The sequence below is a fragment of the Panthera uncia genome, chromosome B4, assembly GCF_023721935.1.
Source record: "Panthera uncia isolate 11264 chromosome B4, Puncia_PCG_1.0, whole genome shotgun sequence".
In the NCBI taxonomy this organism is placed as follows: domain Eukaryota; kingdom Metazoa; phylum Chordata; class Mammalia; order Carnivora; family Felidae; genus Panthera; species Panthera uncia.
In genome coordinates this window covers 47,672,871-47,696,417 of record NC_064809.1, presented here as the reverse complement: position 1 = coordinate 47,696,417, position 23,547 = coordinate 47,672,871, and the positions used below count along the sequence as shown (strand labels likewise).

The window sequence follows — 23,547 nt, the reverse complement described above, 5'->3', positions numbered from 1 at the left end:
AAGACAAAAGCATCCTTGGTCTAATATACCTAAAGAAAAACTGTGTGGCTTATTTTGAAACGACAATAAAGATACCACATATTTATGTAAATTCCAGTGTTCCTAACCCTCTAGCCTAACAGACCTCCACCAGATTACAAACCAATCAAGAGCAACTCTGTGTCTTATTCATCTCCTTATTCACCTCCCAAATATTTATTGAGTGCCAGGATCTTGCATTTGATGAAAAGGAAGACAGAAAGCCTAGCACTGAGCAGGTCCTCCATAAAAGCCTGCTGTCTGGAATCTGAATCACCAAGCCATCTGCCACGGCTTTGCTCCTTTGTTCTTGAAGCATTACATCAGTGACCCTCTCTCTCCTCAGAAAAGGATGATAAGGGTGCCTGGGTGGCTCAGTCAGTTAAGCGACCGACTTTGGCTCAGGTCATGATCTCACGGTTCATGAGTTCGAGCCCCACATCGGGCTCTGTGCTGACAGCTCAGAGCCTGGAGCCTGCTTCGGATTCTGTGTCTCCCTCTCTTTCTGCCCCTCCCCCACTCGTGCTCTGTCTCTCTTTCTCCCTCTCTCTCTCTCTCAAAAATGAATACACATTTAAAAAAATTAAAAAAGAAAAAGAAATTGGTGACATTCTTTTCCCCCTGGTATCTTCTATCCATTGAGATCAAAATATTGAAAGAATTTAAAGAAACTTCTTTTTTTTTAATGTTTATTTATTTTTGAGAGAGAGAGAGAGACACACACACAGAGCACAAGCAGGAGAGGGGCAGAGAGAGAAGGGGACACAGAATCCAAAGCAGGCTTCAGGCTCTGAGCTGTCAGCACAGAGCCCGACACAGGGCCTGAACTCACGAACCACAAGATCATGACCTGAGCTGAAGCCAGACACTCAACCGACTGAGCCACCCAGGCACCCAAGAAACTACTTCTAGCAAAAACATTTTAGATCCCTGTACTGGACTGCTGAATGATACCTAATGATTAATTGCTTAAGCTTCCTTCACATGCACTGATAGCAATGGTATTACCCTCCGAGTGGATAATGGCCAGTAGTCAGTGTTCATGCCGAGTGCAGGCATTGTTTAAGGACGTCACAATACTGATTCATTTAATTCCCACAACAACCTTATGAAGTAGGCACATTTCATATATGAGGAAACTAAGGTTTGGAAAAGTAAGTTATGAACAATTAACAGCTGTGTGAAGCTGGGATTGGGACCCAGGACTCTGGATTCAGAGCCTATGGTCTGATGCACTCAATCAATAATGGGAATCATGCTTAGAAAAGATTGTTTTCTCATTTTGTACATACATACAGTTTTCACTCTATGAATGCTTAAGAGACATTTTCTCAGAATAACTTTACCATGCATGGTATTGCGATAAAAGTTAATCTGATAATCACCATCCTCAGAGTGGAATTTTTGCCTTATCTACCAATTCCTTAGATTTCATCAGTTCTTCCATTTTTTTTTTCATCCTTGAGGAAGGTAATCCAAATTACATAATTTACTTAGAAAGTAGACATTTTGTGAACAGTGGGACTAGGGAGTTAGATGTAAACTGTTCCATGTGGCGTCTACAAGTCATCAAATGTTTTAACAGTGCACACAGTTGTGACTCTTATTGTTTCATATCCTTGTGTTTCCTGTCAAGAATGATGGCAGTTCCCCGGTGAAAGGCACAAGAGTACTTGCTGTTGTTCAGACACTTTCGGTTGGAGATTCTTTTCTGATAGCAGGGATGCTAGTACCTGGCAGCAGAAGTAAATAGGTGTTGAATTGCCACCAATGTCCCTGAGAGTCTAGGCTATTTAATATCCTCACATTTGGAGTGATTTTTAACAGCTCTGTAAAGACAGCCATTCCCACCTATTGTGTTTCCCCCACGGGTTCCACAAAGTTTTGACAATAAAAGGGAGGGCAGTAATGCAGAATTTATAAAAGATATGGAACATCAAGAAAAGATTAACTGAAACCACAGGGAAACGGAAGTAGATGCTTATGAGAGACTATGGAGAAATGAAGAAAAATGATATACCTTTTGATAAAAATTTTGTTGTAGAGCATTCCAGTACTTTGTTGTATTTTAGCTGGGCGACAGATCAACATCCAGGGTGCTTTCTCCCCATATGATCTACTTGCCACATAAAGTTTCCTGATACCTCTTTTGATTTGATTCCCAGACCTCTGGCACTAGGACTGTTCATCTACTAGAATTACCTTTTTGCCCATATGGATTCTCATGCTGTATGAGGGCAGAAACTAACCCCACCCTCCTGTTATCTCTGGTGTACTCAAAGGCTTGACTAAACGGGTCTTCCACTTACTATTAAGTCTACGTACTTATTATTATTGTAGATATTTTTAGTCTACCAAGGTGCCAATAATTATGAATACCTGGTCGTTACAGTCCTGTGAATTAAACAGAAAATTTCCTGTCTTCTCTGTTTCCTAGCAAGAGATATGGTGATAGTACGCAAAAAGCCCCAATCTGTCACTAACTAGCTGTGTGAACTTCAAGAAAGCATTTTATTTTTCTGTGCCCAGTTTGCTCAGCTGTGAAGTGGAAGGGGTCAACAATCTCCACAATCCCGTCTAGATACACATTTGTGGTATTTTTCTCAATGCATGTTTAAATAGCCCTAAAATAGGAAAGGAAATATTTCCTGTGACTTTTAAACCAGTAACACTACTAATTTCACCCCATGTTATGAATGCTCTGTTTTTCAAGCTCAGTCCAGATATTCAGATACTGCTGGACAGTGACCATTTTACTCAAGATGTTTTCGTATTCGTTCCAGTAGACTTACTTCCTGATAGTACCCAGTTCTTTAAAATGTGTTTTCAAAATTAATCTCAGAACATTCTATTTATTAATTAGAGGCATGGTTTTTAGAAAAGGATGTTTACTTTTTATTCTGCCTTATGTGTTGACATTTTCCCCAGTATTTCTTGCAATAATTTGAAAAGTCATCTCCCTTTCTCTGTCTCTCTCTCATATGTATCTATATATCTTATGGATCTAGGTGACTTATATATGGTTACTATTTATATATAGTAATGACTGCCCAACATGCATGTGCAGAATTACAAAATTTTGTTGAGACTGCTTACAAGTTTAAACCTAAAGCTCCCTAAAACACACCATGATATGTATTTCCTTTTGTAAAGTCAGCTTTTAAAGAGAAATTAACCTTATATATAGTGCACTCTAATTGTATTCTTTATAAACTATAAGAATAAGATGAACCTATCTTAATATTTTAAAAACACAATAATATACAAATAGGTACTGAAATACTCTATACGGTTTATACTGTAGCATGATTCTATATAATTAGTTTTCCATTGTTAGATAAGAATGATGGAAATTAATTATATAAGTTGATTTGTAGGCAGGTAATTTTACTGTCAAAAAATAATTTGCTCACGTGTTCTGATATTTGATGTGAATTGTAACTGATACTATTTTAGTTCCATCTCCTGTGTTAATTTCTCATTTAATGTGGTTTGCTCCATTTTCCTAATAGCAATTACTTGGCGAGCTGTCAGAGGTAACCCACATTTGTTCCCTCATGACACTTCTTTTTAATATCATTTTTTGGATTCAATTTCTGGACTTAACACCCTCCAAATGTTCCAGCTGTGCCTTTTTTTTTTTTTCCACTGCAGAGTTCCAAAGAGACCAAATTTAGAGGGAAAATGTGTAGGTTAAAATTTTAAGAACAGTTCAATTTCAATGGCTTGGTTGGGCTTACTTGCATAACTTCCCCTCGAAGCAGTCTCTTACATGAATCAGGAGCTTATCTCTAAATAACTGTCCTTAATCCTGGAGAATTTCAACTTTAGTGGCTAAAGTGACTCATTCTGACTTAATTATCAATAAGAAAGTAAATTTGCCATGGGGTCTAGTCATTCTGACTCCTTTCAGAGAAAGAGAAGACGGATTTTGTTTTAAACAGAACTTTAAATATATTTGTGGGAGATAGGAGGGTGAACAGTCACTATAGAGAAGTTGGTCCACCTCAAGGTGACCAGTCATGCCGGTTTGCTCGCAAGTGAGGGTTGTTAGGGACTTGGGACTTCCAGTCCCAACACTGGGAGAGTTGTGGGCAAACCAGGAAGAGTTTGGTCAAGAGTTTTTGGAGGCAGGATTTAGAGCTTCAGCACTTGGTTCAGGAGAAGAAGGTGCAGGGTGTGGTTCTACTCTCCAAGACTTCCTGGAAGTTGAGGAGCCATCAATTTGGATCTGCCTCCAAGAGACAGAAATAATGAAGGGAAGAGCAGTAACTGCGTGGTGGGTAAAGGAGAGTAAGGAAGATTGGGAGGGACACAGAGAAGTGATTTCAAGAGTCAGTACTGATGCTCTGTTTCCTCCGCACCAAGAGTGAGGAGTCGACTTCCACAGAAACGCTGCCCTGGTTGCTGTTTCAGAGCAGGTCCTGATGGTCTGAGGAGACACTTCTCCCCCTTTTCATTCCGTGGGTTGGAGACACGAGGCAGGAAGAAAGGATCAGGAAAAGGGGGAAATATGCAAGTAAATTCATGACAAGTTTTCATATGGTTTCTGTTTCATCAACTACATGTATTTTAAGCCTATTATTCTGTCAGCTGATACTAATAAAGTTGCATTATGCAGCAATGACGGAAATGAGGTGAGGCACGCGTTTTGGTGAGCCTGTCTTCAGACTTGACTGTGACAGTAACACACAGCATGTCCCATTTTTCACAGTATTATTTGATGGATAGCAGAACACTAGCTGCTCTTGTTTTTATGAAAGCAGAAAGTATGAATCATATCATGGAATGCAGAGCTGATAGAATTTTTTGTTTGCTTGTTTAAGCTTTAAAAATAACAATTTAAACTGACACTTTTGAGATCCTAACGTGAGAATTCACTGACCCTTTATGAAATTACATGCAAAGGCTATTCTTGTCAAAGGAACATTGCATATACATTAATCAGATGACTTTGGTGTGTGCTAAGTATAACATTTTGGTGACATTTGCTGTATTTTGGTTGCTTTTAAATGTCTTATTGGCCCAAATATATGAACTCTATTAATATATGAATATATATGAACTCTATTATCGAATATATCAGGAACGTTTTTAGGCCTCCAATGCCGGGGGCATCAGCAGCCTCTCTTTCTCATCTAACTTCTGTCCCATTTAACTTCGTGGCACGCTCTTATGGATCTTGCCCTCTATTCCTTCCCTCCCTCTTCCCTTCTTTCTCCCCCCTCCGTATATCCCAATAGCTGGCAGCGTTGCAAACCCTTCTTTCGGTTCTGCTTTCATTTCTGCCTGATTCCCTTCCCACCTTCTTCACCCCACTGGCTGGTGAGTGGTAGCTTTTAAAGAAACAGCAGAGAAGAACCGGGTTTCTTCCCACACCGGTTTCCACAGGTGTGACTCATTTGCTGTGAAGGCAACTGTGATGATAGTGTGGTTTTTTTGTTTTTGCTTTTTTTAAAAATTTTTTTGAGTAATGATTTAATTTAAAAACGGTGTGTGTTGTGTATTTTTATGTTTTTCATCTCTGTGGAAATTGGGGAGCCTTCTTTTAAAATCAATACCACCTTATATTTGGGCCAATTTAGGAATTAAAAGTACATACTGTTCTAACCAAAGGACCAGATTACCAAAAGGCTACGTTTTTGCTTTTTTTTCTGCTAATCTTGAATAGTAGCATAATTAAAATCATGCCACTGCAGTATCTAAACTTTACCTAAATGATAAGTCATTGTTCTGTATCTTTGATTTTACCAAAAAACACAAAAAACAAAAAGCACCCAAATACTGCCTTTTGAGAATTTGGAACTTGTTATATTGCAGTTATCTATTAGTTAAGATTATTTTGTTTAAAGTTTTAATTCTCCTGTGTAGTTTAATAGGGAATATACATAAATAAAGTTTTCTAATAGCCTAATAATCATGATTTAAAACTTACTGAAAGTTATTGTGTATTTTATCTTATTTTATTTTATTAAAAATTGTTAATGTTTATTTATTTTTGAAAGAGAGAGAGGGACAGAGTATGAGCAGGGGAGGGGTAGAGAGAGAGAGGGAGACACAGAATCAGAAGCAGGCTCCAGGCTCTGAGCTGTCGGCACAGAGCCCAACGCGGGGCTTGAACCCACAAACTGTGAGATCATGACCTGAGCTGAAGTAAGACCCTTAACTGACTGAGCCATCCAGGCACCACTGTTATTGTGTATATTAACACATTCACCTTTTTTAATACAAATCCCCACATGGACTGTTTTTAATATATGTTTTCGAGTTGCAGTCATAAACATTTAAAGACCATACCATTACCCTCCCACCACTTACCCCACAGCATTCCTGTTTAATAAGGAAAATTTCTGATTTTTTTTTTTTTTAATTTATTTTTGGGACAGAGAGAGACAGAGCATGAACGGGGGAGGGGCAGAGAGACAGGGAGACACAGAATCGGAAACAGGCTCCAGGCTCCGAGCCATCAGCCCAGAGCCCGACGCGGGGCTCAAACCCACGGACCGCGAGATCGTGACCTGGCTGAAGTCGGACGCTTAACCGACTGCGCCACCCAGGCGCCCCGGAAAATTTCTGATTTTAATAAGCTAACATTAAAATGACGGCAGAAAGTGTTAAGGCTTGAAAAAATTAACAGCATTTTAAAATGATTTATTATAAAACATAGTCCTGTGATATTTTATCTACTGAGATATTACCCTTTTTCTTAACAAACTACATGGGAAGCAGCAGAATTAAATATTATTTAATCTAGCATACTTTTAAACTGAGGATTAAATGTTGCTTTATGTTACTGATATTTAAACTTCCAATGCAATTAGAGGTTAATATTGATGGAATTTGTAAAATAATCAGAAATCTTTTGACCTACCCTGGTGTTGTGTGATTCCAAGTTCAAATTTTATTTTTTTGACGTTTATTACTATCATTAATACTACTGTTTCCTACTAGTATATCTTTTTGACTTTTTAACTTACATTTTGAATTTGAAAAAATATGTAGAATATTTAAAAGATGATTTTTAATGATCATTCTACCATATAGGATTGGAGGTGTGTGTGTATGTGTGTGTGTGTGTGTGTGTGCACACACAAATTTGCTATGGATTTGCAGGTAAGTTTACAAATAAATAGCCAACAATGTCCTGTTAAAGTATAAATTGTTTCCCTAGCCTAGGTTTTATATTTCTGCAATTTCTAATTAATTATTTGTCTTTTTATAGAAACAAAGGATGGACTATGGTCCAAGACCAACGGATACTCCCTCTGCTCCATCGCCTCCTCCAACACCTGCTCCTGTTCCTGTACCCCTTCCTCCTTCTACTCCAGCACCTGTTTCTGTGCCAAAGGTCCCAGCAAATGTGACCCGTCAGAACAGCAGCTCCAGTGACAGTGGTGGTAGTATTGTGCGAGATAACCAGAAACACAAACAACTTCCGGTCGACCGTAAGTTTGCCAGGGGGACAAAAATATACAGTTTCTTCTGTGAATTAAAAGCACTGCTAAGTAATAAAATATCGTTTATTATTAGTTCTACTGGCATTAAACATTATCCAATATAAATAGTGGGCCTTTATACTTGCATGGTACTTCACAGATTGCAAAGACTTTTCATCTAGTTTCTTGTCCTTCAGGTAATTCTAAGAAGCATGAAGTTCTCTCTACTCTCTATTGTATACATGTCTATGCATATTCCACTATATTGTGGTGGTCGAATGCAGACTCTGGTGCCAGACATACTCGAGTTTGTACAGTGAAACACCACTTATGGCCATGTGACCTTCAAGAATTTAATAATCTTCTCTATACTTGAGTATCTGAAAAGTGGGGGAGAATAATGGCGTCTGCTTCATAGGATAATTGTGAGGACTTAATGAGGTAATACATTTAAAGCATTTAGATCGGTCATTCTCACCCAGAGATGGTTATATACCCACCCCCCACGAGGGAACATTTGGTATTGTCTGGAGACATGTTTTCATCACAGTGGGGTAGAGGCTACTGGCATCTAATAGGTAGAAGCCAAGGATGTTTAGCAACATCCTACAATGAACAGATCAGTCCCCCTACAACAGAATTATCTGGTCCAAAATGTCATGGATGCTGAGGTTGAAAAACTCTGTTTGACTGTGACCAATATGACACACAGTAAGCAGTCAGCCAGTGCTTGCTGCTGTCATCCTCAGTGTCATAATCATGGTGTCCCGGCTCTTCTTCCTCATATTTGCGACACATACACACTCACACTTGCTTGAGAGAGTCAACCTGCCAATTCCAGCTTCAAATTCGCCCTCCAATTCAGATTTCATTTGATTTAGACTTCAACTTCATATTTTCATAAATTTAAGTTTGATTTTTCACATGAATGTTTCTGTGAAAACCAGATTTTAAAAACTAAAAGAAAAGACACTATGGCAAACCTTGGATTATCCTCATTAGTGCCATTAAACAGCAGTATAGATAATTTGAGAATTGAAGGTACTTCTAAGGTAATTTTTTCTTATTATTTAATCTTCATATTATGTTTGTATAAGTATTGTAAAATTACTTTGCCTTACCTATATTTGACATGTAAAAATTCCTGGAACACTAGAGCCGGGAAGATATTTCCTCAATATGATAAAAGTATATAAAGAGTATCTGTGTGTGTGCACATGCACCTGTGTGTGCATATGTATAAAGGATGTCTGTCGTTCTTTCATTGTGGCCTCTCCTAGGGCTCAGTTCTGGGTTCTTCTCTCCATGTAAACATACTTTTACTGCAAATGATCACTCCATTTCCATTTCTTTCAGTACTGCCCATATTGTTAGAGAAGGAATGACTCCCAGATTTGTCAAATCTCATCTCTGCCGTCCAGATACAAGTACTGAACTGTTAACTTTAAAGCTGAGATTCGATGATTAGATTCAAAGTCAAATGACTGGATCCTTCACTCCAATTTTCACCCAACATTTTTCTTATTTCAGTAAATCAGAGCCACATCTAGTCAGTTGTGGTCATTCTTGGTAAATTTTTTTTTTTAAATTTAAAAGAAGACACGTATGTTACTGTTTAGTTCTAGAAATCCTGGCTAAATGCCATAAGCATCAGCCTACTTTTATACATTACTTTCTTTCCCAAAGTTGATCCGTCACCTTCTTATCCATATCCCGACCTTACCAAAAAACGAACAGAAAAGTGACGTTTCAGAGAAATGGTGAACTGTGCTGCAAAAACTGTGTGTGTGTGTGTACGAGAACACGTCAGTGTATATAAGCATAATATGCTGCTGAAGTTTTTTGAATGTTTGTGTATTCTTTTAAAAGATGCTTTTACTTTTTTTCAAAGACACTTAAAGACGTAGTTTTGCAATGAGAAAGTTCTATAAATATGTTTATTGATTTCCCTAAGGAAAATTTTTCTCCTAGAAATGAACATTGTTTTTTCATTTTTACCACAAGTTTACAACCTGTCCCTTCTTTGCTACGTCAGCATGGTGATCTTTGACACTGTGGACTGTAGTTAGTCTTTCTAGGCCTAGGTCAGACTCCATAGGCATCTAGTCCCCATTTGGAACAGTCTGTGGGTAGGGACAGTTTGTTCTTTGTCCTAGTCTAAGAAACTAAGAATAACCTAATGGGAAAGAGGCATAGTTTGAATACTTCCAAGATAGACAACTCTCCTGATAATTGTGACTCATCACTTTCAAATCTGTTTTTCATAAGTAAAAGGGTGACATTGGCATATAAAGTATAAACCTTTCTTCCAAAATTAACATTTGTATGTTTTTCTTTACAATAATAAAACTTTCCATGTATTTACACAAAGTTCTCTTTAAAGATATCTCACTCAGAAGCATAATTTTATATTAAATAAATGTATTTCTTTTTCTAAACGAATTATTTTCGTGAAAGCTTTCTCCTGAGCACGCTTTTGGAGGACGGTTTTTCTGAATGAATGTTGGGGCTTCTCAAAAGTCTTTTAGATCCAGACAGACATACCAAAATGTGTATTTGTCGATAGCCAGGTTTCTCTCAAACTAAACCTTTTATGCTTTCCTGCATTCTCTGCTTACTGCTTAGCCTTGTGATTAAAATGGAAGGAACTGGAAAGTGAATACTCAACTCAAAAAAAAAGTTACCAAGTAGCCATAAACAAGGAAAAAAGTTAGCATGCCTGTTTTTATAAATTTTTTTTTTAAACGTTTATTTTATTTTTGAGACAGAGCATGAACAGGGGAGGGTCAGAGAGAGAGGGAGACACAGAATCAGAAGCAGGCCCCAGGCTCTGAGCTGTCAGCACAGAGCCCGACGCAGGGCTCAAACTCACGGACCGCAAGATCATGACCTGGGCCGAAGTCGGCCGCTTAACCAACTGAGCCACCCAGGTGCCCCAGCATGCCTGTTTTTAAAATTTAGCAGGTAGCAGGAGTGAGACAGAATGACACTTCTTTTGCTGAAGGTAACTATGGTTGCCTATTCAAACTGGCTGTTGGGAGCCATGTGTCATAGAAGCTATTCAAATTGGTTTATCGCAGGATTTAAAAAGGTTCTCCTCTTATCACTTTTGAAGAAACCAATGCTTTAGTTATTTTGCATTTCTTCCACTTCCTTTGAAATGTTAGTCCTTTTATTTGGGTTTAATCTTTTGTAATCAGAAGTGTTATTTCAGAACAAGGTGTAAAGTTAGTCTGGTTTGTTATTGTGTGCTAGAACATTGCAAATGGAAACCGAAAGTCAGGAGCACAGCAGAAGTTTTTGTACTCCATGGAAGGTTATGCTGTGGACCAGAGATGTTCATGCAGTGGCTAAGTTAGTAGATAAGAAAACAAGTCTTTTAGTGTGGTGACTCTTTTTCTCTCTGATTTCTTTGAGATGTACTCGTATTCTGTGTGGCAGTATGATGCAGTGAGTTAAAAGAGTTAGCTAGTGAAGTGCATGTAGTGTATTACTTAAATGATCAGTCAGTAATATTTCCTCTCACCCTCCCTAGCCCCCTCTTCTTTCTCCCTCTCTCCCTTCATTTCTCCTCTTTCTGTCTTTTGCCTTCTTCAGAAGGTTCCCAGAATGCCTAAGGCATTAAAAAATTCGACTGAAATAACACTTTTTGGTTATTTCATATTTTCATTTACTTCTCAAGGACTTGAACACTTTCTGAAACATTCTCCCTGGGGGTGAAAAAAAAGAAGAGAAAAGGAAGAGAAAAAAGACAAAAAAGATCATAGAACAGTGGTCACAAAAAGCTCCTTTAGAGGCCAGGTCATTGCCTGTTGCCAAGGTAATCAGTTAACTGGATTACTGTATTGGTTTTTGTATTTAATCCTTGAAGGTAACATACAAATAATGTATCTATATATATGTGTATGTACATATATATTTAATATGTCTATTATATATGTAATATATATAATATAATCTGTAATGTTTTAAAATACACAAATACATTATTCCCTTTCCTATACCTTCCTTTCTTCCCCATTTTTCTCATAAACATATGTGCATATACACAGATTTCCCATAAGCATAAAATGGGTGGGGGAGAGGGATAACATGTAACCTAATCAAAGGTAGATTCAGTGACTTTGATCATAAAGCAACCGTGAGCTGAAAGTCAGGAAATCCAGTTCTAACTAAATTCTGCTAATTAACAACAGTGTGATCTTGACGCATCATCTCTCCTCTTTTGACCTCCGTTCTCTTAGCTATTAATTTAGGAGTTTGTATATGATGCCTTTCAAAGTCTCACTTAGTGAAAAAGTCAGCAGAATGCCTCATTCATTTACTCAGTGAGCATTTGCTAAATACTTAACTGCTCCAGCTGTTGCAGGCAAGCATCCCTTTTCTCTTCAGGCATGTATTTTGACAACAAGAGATGGCTACCTAAGTGATTGAGTTGATGAGGAATGTTAGAAGGGGGTAAGTGGTTTTGGAGAATAATAAAGCCATGTGGATGGGAAATGTTGTTGGGAAGGGGGTTGCAATTTTAAATAGGAGAAATCTAAAGGAGGGGAAAGAATAAACTGAGTGGATTTCTGGGGGGAAAGCATTCCAGGCAGAGGCCCTTAAATTTCAAGAGCGTCAAGGAACCCAGCGTGAGTGAGAGCAGAGGGCTCCAGGGGCCAGTGGAGTTACCTCAGGAGGTGGTTCTCTGAGGCCTTTCACTGGGAGTAATTTGTATTACTTGGAAAGGTTTGGAGCAGAAGACTTGCAATATCTGACTTATATTTTAAAAAGGCCATTTTAACTGTTGTATTGAAAACCAAATGAAGGAGCACAGGGTGCCATGGTAGAGAATAGAAGGAAGGCCATACATAGGCCCGTGGCTCAGACCAAGCTGGTCACAGAAAAAAATGGAGCAAAGCGGCTGGATTTTTCGTACATTTTGACGATAGGACTAACAAAATTTGATGATGGATTGAATGTAATAGAAGACAAAGGGGAGTCAAGCATGACTCCGTGGCATTTTGCCAGAGGAACTGAGAAAATAGAATTCCCATGAACTGAGCTGAGAAGTGTAGCATAAAAGCAAGCTTCAGGAAGAAGAGAAGCCTTTCAGATTTGGACATGTTATATTTGAGCCACCTAATAGATACCCAAATGAATATATCAAGAAGATGGCTGGCATATATGGCTTCAGAGTTCTGACTGGAGAAGTAATTTTGGTAGTCATCAGCTTTTAAAGGGCACACGGCTCATTGATGGAGTGAGGGCAGGCAGAGGAGAGGTCCAAGCATTGTGCCTCAACATTGCTTACTGGGGAGATGAGAAGAATCAGAAAAGGATACTGAGAAGGAGAGGCCAGCGAGACAGGAGGAAAATCAGGTGAGAGTGGTGTCCTGGAGGCCACAGGAAGAAGGCATTTTAAGGAGTGAGCACCTTCTTCATATGTTGCTGGTAGGTTACGTGAGACAGTGACTGGGAATTGACCGTAGGAGTTTAGCAAAATGTAGTGAAGGGATGGGGCCAAAAGTCTTATTTTTTAACAGTGAATTCAAGAGAAAACTGGAGAACAAGAATATGAGTCAGCTAGTACACACAGCTTTTCATGGAATTTGTGAAAAGGGGAGCAGAGAAATGGGCAATAGCTGGGAGGCACATGGGGTCAAGAAAGGGTTTATTTAAAGGCAAGAGGAACAATCACAAAATGATAGTGTTTGTATGATGATGAAATGATCCAATAAAAGAGGAAAATGGAGAACCTAGGATAAGTAGAGGAGAAATTAAATAGGCAGAGGAGAGGCGCCTGGGTGGCTCAGTTGGTTAAGCTTGTGACTTCAGCTCAGGCTCAGATCATGATCTCACGGCTCGTGAGTTCAAGCCCTGCATTGGGCTCTGTGTTGACAGATTGAGCCTTGCTCCTGCTTTGGATTCTGTGTCTCCATCTCTCTCTGCCCCTCCCCTGCTCCTGTTCTCTCTCTCTCTCAAATATACATAAAACATTAAAAATAAATAAATAGGCAGAGGACATGGGGTCTAGTGCACACATAGAGGGGTGGCCCTTCCTTAGGAGCACGGAAACAGTTCATCCATAATGTAATAGGGAGGGAGGGAGAAAGAGAGAAAGGAAGAGAGGGAGGGAGGGAGGGAGGAAGGAAGGAAAGGGAGGGAGGAAGACAGGGAGAGGGGGAGGGAGGAAGGGAGGGAGGGAGGAAGGAAGAGTGCATGAGGAAAGTGCTGGTAGGTGAACCACTAGGGGAACTTATGGAGGTTCTCTTATAACTTATTTGACATTAGGAAAGTGAAGTCATCAGTTCAGGGTGAGAATTGGGAAATGAGTGTTGGAAGTTTGCAGAGAAAGAAGATACTAAATACTTGTCTAACAGTGGTCTAGGGCACTTGTCTTACTTGGTCTAGGGCAGATTCTCAACCTTGTTGACACAGGACTGGATAATTCTCTGTTGTAGGAGACTGACAAGGACACTGTAGAATGTTTTGTGCATCCCAGGCCTCTACCTACTACATGATAGTTGCATTCTTTCTCCTCCTCCCCTCTCATTGTGCCATCCACAAGTGTCTCCAGTCATTGCCAGATGTCTCTGGGGTCAAAATTTCCCCCACTTGAGACCAGGGGCCTAAGGAAATGCAGTGCGATTGTCAGGAAACATTAACAGCATGGTTGAGGTTCATATTCATGAATTTAACATGAGATCATTCAGCATTGTTGTGTTATATGCAGTGTGCAGGTGCAGGCACAGAATAAGCAGAAAGTAAGATTTAACAAGGGGTGGGGTTTTGCCAGATGAGTACAATGAAGAGAGAGGAGAAGAGCCAAGGAGTGATTTCAATAATTGATCAAGAGATTTGTACTGGGTGAGGATGAAAGGGAAGATGGTGGGAATGCTAGATTATAAGTCCAGTTGGGGTCAAAGGATTTTTGGCACTGGGTTCTAGAGAGAGTGACGCATGTCAGGGGTTTTCAGAAATAACGTACTCTGTGTTGGTGTCTAGGAAGGAAATCTCAGATGGAGGAAGTGCAGGACGAGCTCATCCACAGACTCACCATTGGTCGGAGTGCCGCGCAGAAGAGGTTCCACGTGCCACGGCAGAACGTGCCAGTTGTCAATATCACTTATGACTCCACACCAGAAGACGTGAAGACGTGGTTACAGTCAAAGGGGTTCAGCCCTGTGTAAGTGTCTCTGGGACTACTTTACACTTCTTTGTGTAAAATCTGCCTTCTTTTCAGTTTGGTCACTAAGACGCCACAAATGACTCTTCAAAACTTTGGGGAGCCCAGACTGCACGTGTTCCATGCTCAGGAAATAGTTATAGATATTTACAGCTAAAACTCTATACTATAATAATAACTGCAATTTGGTGGTGCTCTATTTTGTAGGTGATGGTGTCTGCTTAACCATCGGTCCCTTAAGTAAACTGTCAGTATCTTTGAGGTGGTAGCTTCCTTTCCCTCACATCAGGTTACACAGGGTAGGACAAAAGTCTTAGCTAGACTCCCCAGACCATGGAGGACATATCTTTTTATCGACTGCAAAATGTAGATTCTCAGCCAAATGAAAAAATAAGTTACCTGTCGTAGATTATAACGTAATAGAGCTTTTCCCTTGGTAAACCCATGGTAAAGATTCTATTTATAGTCTAAAAATTTGAAAATAATAAATGTGTATTTGATACAATGAACTATTTCAGTAATACATATTTAAGGGAACTTTAATATTATAAACTCACATACCCAACATGAGTGAATGAGATACACTGGTTAGTCTGTTGCCCGGTTACTAGAAAGTTATCTGTTCCCCCTATGAAGCACCGTATTTCAAGGAATTGGTACTCAACAATAATGGTACTAAACACAATCAGCTCCTTTTTGATACTTCATAATCATCTTATATAGCCTCAAGGTCATCATCACGAGAGTCCCTTGTTAGTGCCATAATAAGTACCAAAGTACCATTTTATAAGAGTTTCATTGTATGGAACACTTGGAAAAGAGAGGTTATAGCAGGACCAGAAATTTTTTTCTTTTGTTTTAGCTAGATAATTAAAAAAGATGTTTTTTAACATTTATTTATTATTGAGAGACAGAGCGTGAGCATGGGAGGGGCAGAGAGAGGAGGAGACACAGAATCCGAAGCAGGCTCTAGGCTCTGAGCTGTCACACGGAGCCCAATGCAGGGCTCAAACTCACAAGCCACGAGATCCTGACTCGAGCCAAAGTTGGACACTCAGCCGACTGAGCCACCCAGGCACCCCATGTTTTACCTAGATAGTATTTTTAATGCTGCATTTCTTTTTCTTTGTTCTGTGTTTTTCAGGACTGTCAATAGTCTTGGAGTATTAAACGGGGCACAGCTTTTCTCTCTCAATAAAGATGAACTGAAGACAGTCTGCCCTGAAGGGTCCAGAGTCTTTAGCCAAATCACTGTACAAAAAGCTGCGCTAGAGGTAGGACTTGTCAACCTGAGGTGGTGTTTTTCTGCATTAATCAGGAGTGTGGTCTGCAAATTGAAAGCTCTGAAATCAGCTCTTGATGTCCACATTGGTTATTTTCCCTTTCACAGAGAGCTGAATTAAATTTGACTCAGCTTTTACAATTTATCCTTGGAGACCATCAATGACCATTTGCAGGAAGATTAATTTATCATAAATGCTCCTGTAACATGAAGCTTGGAGCATATGCTTTTGAACAGTTAATGAAAAGCCCAATGTGCTGATTTTATATGCATTAACTACTTCTGTAGGAATTTAAATTTTGACACGATAATGGACATTCACTTCTAAGTGAGTAAATGCCTTAAGAGGCCAGAACTCTTTGGCCTGTTCTTAATATTGAGTTTGGAGGATTCCAGTAGGTTAGTGGTTTTAAGGTCTTAAAACTCTGGCTTTGTGTCTTAGGTCTTGTTATATATCTAAATAATCAGAGGGACAATAGTAGGTAGGGATCCCTGAAAATAGTGCTGAAGAGTAATTATGTAGTCCTAGCTGTGTGTACGAAAGGAAGAGAATGAATGTTTTTGAGATTGAATATCCTTAAGCTTCCAATATCCTATTCTTCTTAAAATGGGCTGTGTAAGAGTAGTAGTTTCAAACTGTTATATCTCACAGCTCTTAAGAACTTTCACAAAATTATGCTTCGACTCAAATGAAAGGATATTGGCTTTGGTGTAAAATTGATACATAATTCTCTCTAGCAGGTGTATCATCTAAATTCAACAGTTAAATAAGTCAGACTGAAGTAGCTTCATGCATGCAACCCTGTAACCACTCTTAGGAGAAATTTTATTTCCTTGGAAATGTTTCCTATGGTCCTGATCTTGGGAGTTCCATATTAGATGAATCCCCGGGGTGTTCTGTATTAGGCTTTCTTTCTGTTGAATATGAATAAGAATTATATCTTTTCTGAGGCAGTTTTTTTTTTACCATTATATATTTTAATTTTATTGAGAGTATATAAAATTACTTCTTAAGAGTAGGATAGAAAGTTCCAGAATTCCCGAATTCCTTGGCTTCAGACTGCCTATACTCTGTCCTCAAAAGTATCTCTTGATCTCTGGCTTCCATTCCTCTGGATGTGAGCTGAGGCGGACTGACTACCTGAGGTTCTTCACCTTCCTCAACTGCCTTCCCATTACACCCTTCTCTTGCATCTAGTCCATCTTTTACATTACTCATCTGAGTTGCCAGAAACTTCCATTGATGAGAGCAGAATAAGGAGGATGCACAGGGATCGTAGGTAGGGCTTGGCAAGGAGGAGAGCTGACATGATGTCAGAGGGTCAGAACCTTCGTGTATTCTGAAGGGAACTTTGGCGTATTCTGAGCCCAGTCTCTGAGTCTAATTTAGAATCCCCTAAAGGCAGATGAACATCTTGCTGGACGTAAGAGGGTTCTTGGATAATTCACCATCTTATCATGTTTATTGTATACATATTTTCTTTCTCCCAGGGAGTCTGGGGCATTCCACACACATTATTGATTTATCTTTATCATGTTCAAGTAAAAGGCATAGTGAATGAATTGCCTTAAGACTTCCCATAAATGAGAAAATGATTCATGTGATGGATTAGTGAAGTCCAGAAGCATCACTTACATGAAGGGCAGCCTTCAGTTTTCCCCAAGAGATATTAGAGGAAAAACAAAGGACTTTTACCCTGAACCATTTCATTACATGACCTGCAGCTTGCACAAACCAGTAACCATCTTGTCTGACCATGTTTAATTTTCAGGATAACAGCGGCAGCTCCGAGTTGCAAGAAATCATGCGAAGACGACAGGAAAAAATCAGTGCTGCTGCTAGTGATTCGGGAGTGGAATCTTTTGATGAGGGGAGCAGTCACTAATTTGTTTTTAACTCCATTGAAATGTTTGGCATTATTCCAATGTGCTTTGTTTTAAGAAGCCATGAAGGGAATGTCAGATCCTTATTTCTTGGAATACTTAATTTATCACCATAAAGAAACAATGCAAACATAAGAAATCAGAGGACTTGTTTCCTGGCCTATTATTTTTATTAAAACTGAATAATTTTAATAGATGTTCTGCCCTTGGGAAATATTTTGCCTACTTTACCAAGGTCAGGTTTCCTTTATTGGATTAATTATTTCATCCCCATCTCAGTGGATAAGGCAGCATTTTTTTTTTTTTGACAGTGGTGAATTTATTTCTTACAGCAAAACAAAGATATTGCCCATGATTTAAAATCTGTTGATTTCAGTTTTGCCCATGACTCTGGTGTCTGTCATTCAGAGTGTAGCTTACTGTAGGCTAGCCTCTGCTTACTTAGGTCTCTTCTTTGACATACTCAATGATAGAATTATTTAGATTTATTTAAAGTTCTTAATGCCAACAGTTTTTTAAAAAAATCAAAACATTTAATGAACTGTAAAATACAACAAGGCCTTGGACATGCAAATATAAATCTATGGAACATTCCCAAGACATTTTATGTATCATGGCTCTGTTGATCACAACTCCTTGTATAGCCTGTGTTTTGATTTAGTTTATATTCTGCTTATTATCTATATTGTGTTCTTATATATGAGAAAGCACAAGTGGAAAAGAGGTCATATGCCGTCAGAACGTATCACAGGAAGTAGCCCACATTGGTGTGCGTCACAGTATTTTGCTAATGAAAGCCTCAGTTCTGAATATTGATATAAGTAGTTAAATGGATATTGGGGCCATTTTATGTGTTTATCTGTGTCAAGTTTTTCTGGTAATAAGAAACACTTAATTTACACATATTTTAATCCTGTGAAAGATTCTAGATAGAGAAAAGAAAGATACTTAACCTTCAACAAATGTTATTTTTGGAAACACAGTTTTTGTCATTAAATGTTATATTATTTCACATATATAAAACAGATGTTATGTAAGAATGTTGTATATTTTAACATAAATCCATTTAGAGAGATTATCTAGATTCATTAATTTTCATAGTGCCTTTTTCACATGAGTCAGCTGGAAAGTCTGCAATAAACAGTATTTGCTGTATGTTAATAAATGGCTTCTGTCTCATTGACAAATGGGGTCTTTGGTATGTAGACTGTGGATCAGGGTTGAATGGAATGGGAAGAACAGAGACCGCCCTTTTTTTATTTGTTGTGTTTTTGATTGATTTCCAGTATATTTCGGAGTGGGTAAAAACCATTCTAGAATACGTTATCCACTGGTTTCTCTTCTTTCCACCTCTCTTGTTTCATTGTCTTTTCCTTCTACCGTCTAGTCAGAACTGGTCACAGTAGTAAAAACAAAAGTGCACGGTACTTACGATTACTAAGTGCTTCCACAGAAATGCTTACTGAGGTTTCTGCAGTAACTCTCTGAGTTTTATTTTGTAGATAAGGAAACAGCTCCCCAGGTCTCATTTCCCCCCAAGAGAATGATGAACATGACTCTAGTTCTTTTCCATGTCGTAAGCACAGGCACACATTTATAACTCGGCCCTTATTGAAAATCTCTGAAAATGTGGAAAATTTTCTCTCGATAAGACAAGAGAAAATAGATAGGAAAGGTCAGATAACCTGAGTGTATTGTGACATAAGTGATATTACAAGAACTGGTGTAATTTATAAGGATGTCCTTATGCTATAAAACTCCAATGGAAAATACCACCACAGTGGTCATTACAGGAAGCAGTTACCTCCTTCTGGGCTGTGGTAACAAAGGGGAGAACTGGGCTTAACAGAATTTCGGATCTTTGAGGGAGAGGGACTGCAGACTTTGGATCCAGACATCTGAGGAGTTTGGTCTGTGGTAGCTGAGAAGTTTAGAGGAAAGACCCCACAGCTGGTACACAAACCTCTGAGACGGAGGCACAACCTGTCTGAATTGCCTCAGGAATTCAGATAAGAATTCAGCTGAGAAAACAGTGAAGCAAACCCACAGAGCTGGGATGCAGACCTCAGGAGACCATGCCAGCCAGCTGGTACTCAGATTTCCTTGAGGGCACAGTGAGGCTGCTCTGGGAGTGTGGGGGGGAAACAAACAAACCGGTAACTGGAACCTGCTGAGGATCAATTGCTACTTCTAGAGTGAAGAACTATTATGAGGGTGATGTTAATATGATCAGGAAGTAAAACAGAAGGGAGCAAGTGCCTTGCCCCCTCTAGCTTCTTGTCTGCCTGTAGCACACTCCTCGGGCAGAATCCGTTGGGAACACACCTGGCAAAGCCCCAAATCATAAAAATGAGAAAAGGGGTAGATTTGAAAGAGCTCAATAAACAATCCATTCCAGTTCTGGCTACTTGGCCTGTACACTTACTCTTCTATACTTATTTGAGATTCCATCTAATAATTTTTAAAAGTTCATACTTTCACCTAACAAGATGCATTCGTCCTTCTCTTGTTTAAATGGTATTTAATTTAAAGAATTGGTTACATAGGCAAAAAGACAACACTGAGTAATAACAGGACGCAGCTTCCACACCTTGGTCTGGGGGAGCAAAGGAAGGGTTTGGGTTTATTAGCGTTTAGAAGTCTGGGGGAAGGGACCTAGAAATCTTGGATCCAGAGCCTTGGGGGAGGCACCGTCTGGCGTTGGTGCTGGTGCCTCAGGAGCACAGAGGAGAGATGCCATGAGGAGCTGGGACAGAGACCGTTGAGGAGAGGATTCTGGACACTTGATGCTCGTATCTCTGAGGGGGTGTAGTGAATTTGGTTCTGAAAATGTAGGAGGGGGAAACTAGAAACTGGAATCACCCACTGCTACTGGATTAATTGCAGCTGCCAAACTGGTGATCTCTTGACTGGTTAAACCATCTGATTATGGCGTGGCCTTTGTGTAGTTTTCTTCCTGTTCTTTGTGTTCACTGAGCGTCTTGGAATTGTGGGGTCGCAGTTTTTACTAAATTTGGCAACATTTTCAGCAATTATTACTTCCTTTTTTTTTCTCTGTCCCTCCTGCCTTTCTAGCCTTGAAAGTCTCCCAATTGCATGTATATTAGACCATTTGATGTTTTCCCAAGTTCACTGATGCTCCTTTAATTTTTACCCAGTCCTTTTTCTCAGAGTTTCATTTTGGGTGGTTTCTGTTGCTGTCTTCAAGTTCACTACTCTTCTGGAGTTTCCAGTCTGATTTTAGTCTCTTTCATTGTATTTTTCATTTCAGACGTTAGAGTTTCCATCTCTAAAAGCTTGATTTGATATTTCAAAATATCTCCCGTGTCTCCATTTGCTCAATATTTCTTTAACTTTACCAATCATAGAGAATACAGGGGTGCCTGGGTGGCTCAAGTTAGTTAAGTGTCTGGCTCTTGGTTTCAGCTCAGGTCATGATCTCACGGTTCATGAGATTGAGCCCTGCATCAGGCTCTGCACTAACAGTGCAGGGATTCTCTCTCTCCCTCTCTCTCTCTGCCCCTGCCCTCCCTCAAAATAAATTTTAAAAAAATCATAGAGAATACAGTTAAAATATATGTCTTAATGTTCTTGTTTATGGGTTCTATCATCATAACTTACAGGTTAATTTTAATTGATCTTTTTAATGCTTTATGGAGTGTTATTTCTTTGCTTCTTTATGTGCCTGGTGATTTTTAATCAGATTAAAGACATTGTAGGTTTTACCTTTTTGGATTCTTTTGTATTCCTATAAATATCTTCATGCTTTGTTTTGGGATGCTGTGAAGTTACTGGGAAAGAGTTTGGTTCTTTCTGATCTTGCCTTTGTTAGGTGGAACTTGAGAGTGGCATTTGCATTAAACCTAATTTTATGCCACTCTTGAGGCAAAACCCTTCTGAATACCCAACCTCTTGTTCCATGAATCAGCATGTTTTCTACTCTAGCCAATGGTGATAAGAACTATTTCTGGTTCTGTGTGAGCTCTGAGAATTGTTCCTCCAAACCTTTCAGGTGGCTCTTTCCTCAACCTTGAGCATTTTCTCATGTGCCTGCACTGACTGGTTCATTTTCAACATAAGTCTCTGTGGAGATCCTATAGAGATCTCCAGAACTCTCTATTCACACAGCTTCCTCCTCTCAATTACTCTGTGCTATGAACCTTAGCCCCTCTGTCCTTGCTTCCTTATAAGATTTGTGTCCTCAACTCAAGGAGTCTGTGAACTCCAAGTGGGCTCTCCCTCCCTGCAGTCCAGGTTGGAGACAATATCTAGGTAGAAAGCTGGAGCACTTGTAGGGTTTTTTTTGTTTGATTTTCATCTTTCAATGATCACAGCCATTTAATGACCAGTGTCCAGTATCTTGAAAACTGTTCTTTCATTATTTTCATATGTTTTGCTTGTTTTTTAATTTTTCAGGCTAGAGGGTAAATCCAGTTTCTCTGATTCCATCTGGGCCCAAACTTGGAGTCACCTTGCTTTTTAAAGTACACATTTCACTGAATATAGAAATGTAGGTTGCCAGTTTTTATTCTAGAACTTTAGAAGTGTTATTCCACTGATCTGTGGCTTCCATTGTTCATAATGGTAAGTCAGTCATCATTCATGCTTTTTCCTTCTGGCTGTTTTCAGGATTTTTTATCCCAGTGTCTTTCATTTTCAACAGATTGATTATAAAGTTAATAGATGTAGTTTTCTTGGTATTTATCCTGTGTGCACCTCAATGAATAATGTTTTCCCATTATCGAAGCCCATACTCTTTCCAGTACTTTTTTCTGCTTTCTCTCTTCCTCTCCTTGGCCTCCCATTTCATGCATATTAAGCCAGTTGATATCATCCCAGCAATCTCGGTGTCTCTTAATACAATTTTTTTCCCATTCTTCAGATTGGAAAATTTATGTTACTATGTATTCAGGCTCACCAGCTCTCCTCTCTCCTACCCCTGTGATCTTTTTTCCAACATGCTGTTAATACAGAGTATTTTTCTTTTCAGTTATTGTATTTTATTAGTTGCAGGTTTTACATTTCATGCTTTTATTTAACTTTCGTTTCTGTGCCGAGACTATCTGTTTACTCATTAAAATATTTCTCTTCAATTCTTTGAATGACTTAAAAAAATTTTTTTTTTAGCACATAAAATCTACTTTATAATCCTTATCTGCTAAATCCAACATTTGGGTCATCTCAGGCTCAGTTTCTATTGATTGCTTTTTCTCTCTCCCACTGGGGGTTCTAGTTTCCATTTTCCTTGCATGTGTAGTAATTTTTTTTTTATTATATACCTGGCATTATAGATATGTTTTATATACTCTAGAACCTGTTATCTTTCTTCGAAGAGTATTCTTGTTCTGGCAAGCAATTCAGTACTGGCTGATCACTTTGAACTTGTATGTCTTTGATTTTATGCAAAGGATGGATCCTGATGGCTCAAAGTGTTTCATAAGGTCTTCTAACTTGATTTGCTTTATCTACAAGCTCTCTCTGTTCTGCATATCTGGTTATTGCTTAATTTTAGGCTTTGTCTGTACCTGTCAAGAGTAGTTTTTACTGTGGAGTCGTACTTCTAAGGAATTCTTACTTCTAAGGAATTTCCTTTTTTGGACGAATTTCTAGGGTGGATCTATCTCAGATAGATTCCCAGAGTGTTAAAGGGTGTTAAACAGGTCTCTTCCCTTTTGCTGGGCTGGACCTCTAATGTCCCCCAGCACAGCTTCCGCTGGTAGCTCTATTCCACTCTCACCCTTTTGGCAGCCATGCTC

General features: G+C 39.0%; 1 protein-coding gene across 5 annotated transcripts in view; it reads left to right on the top strand.

The window, feature by feature from the left end:
• Positions 1-18,956, top strand: part of EPS8 (epidermal growth factor receptor pathway substrate 8) — a 192,127-nt gene extending 173,171 nt beyond the window's left edge. For all 5 annotated transcript variants that reach the window (XM_049625139.1, XM_049625142.1, XM_049625138.1 and 2 more), the window contains 4 exons: positions 7,241-7,463; positions 14,445-14,625; positions 15,770-15,899; positions 17,680-18,956. In XM_049625139.1, coding sequence (XP_049481096.1) covers positions 7,241-7,463; positions 14,445-14,625; positions 15,770-15,899; positions 17,680-17,793 — 648 coding nt within the window. In that variant the 3' untranslated portion in view covers positions 17,794-18,956. The remainder of the gene's footprint in view (positions 1-7,240; positions 7,464-14,444; positions 14,626-15,769; positions 15,900-17,679) is intronic.
• Positions 18,957-23,547: the final 4,591 nt, after the last annotated feature.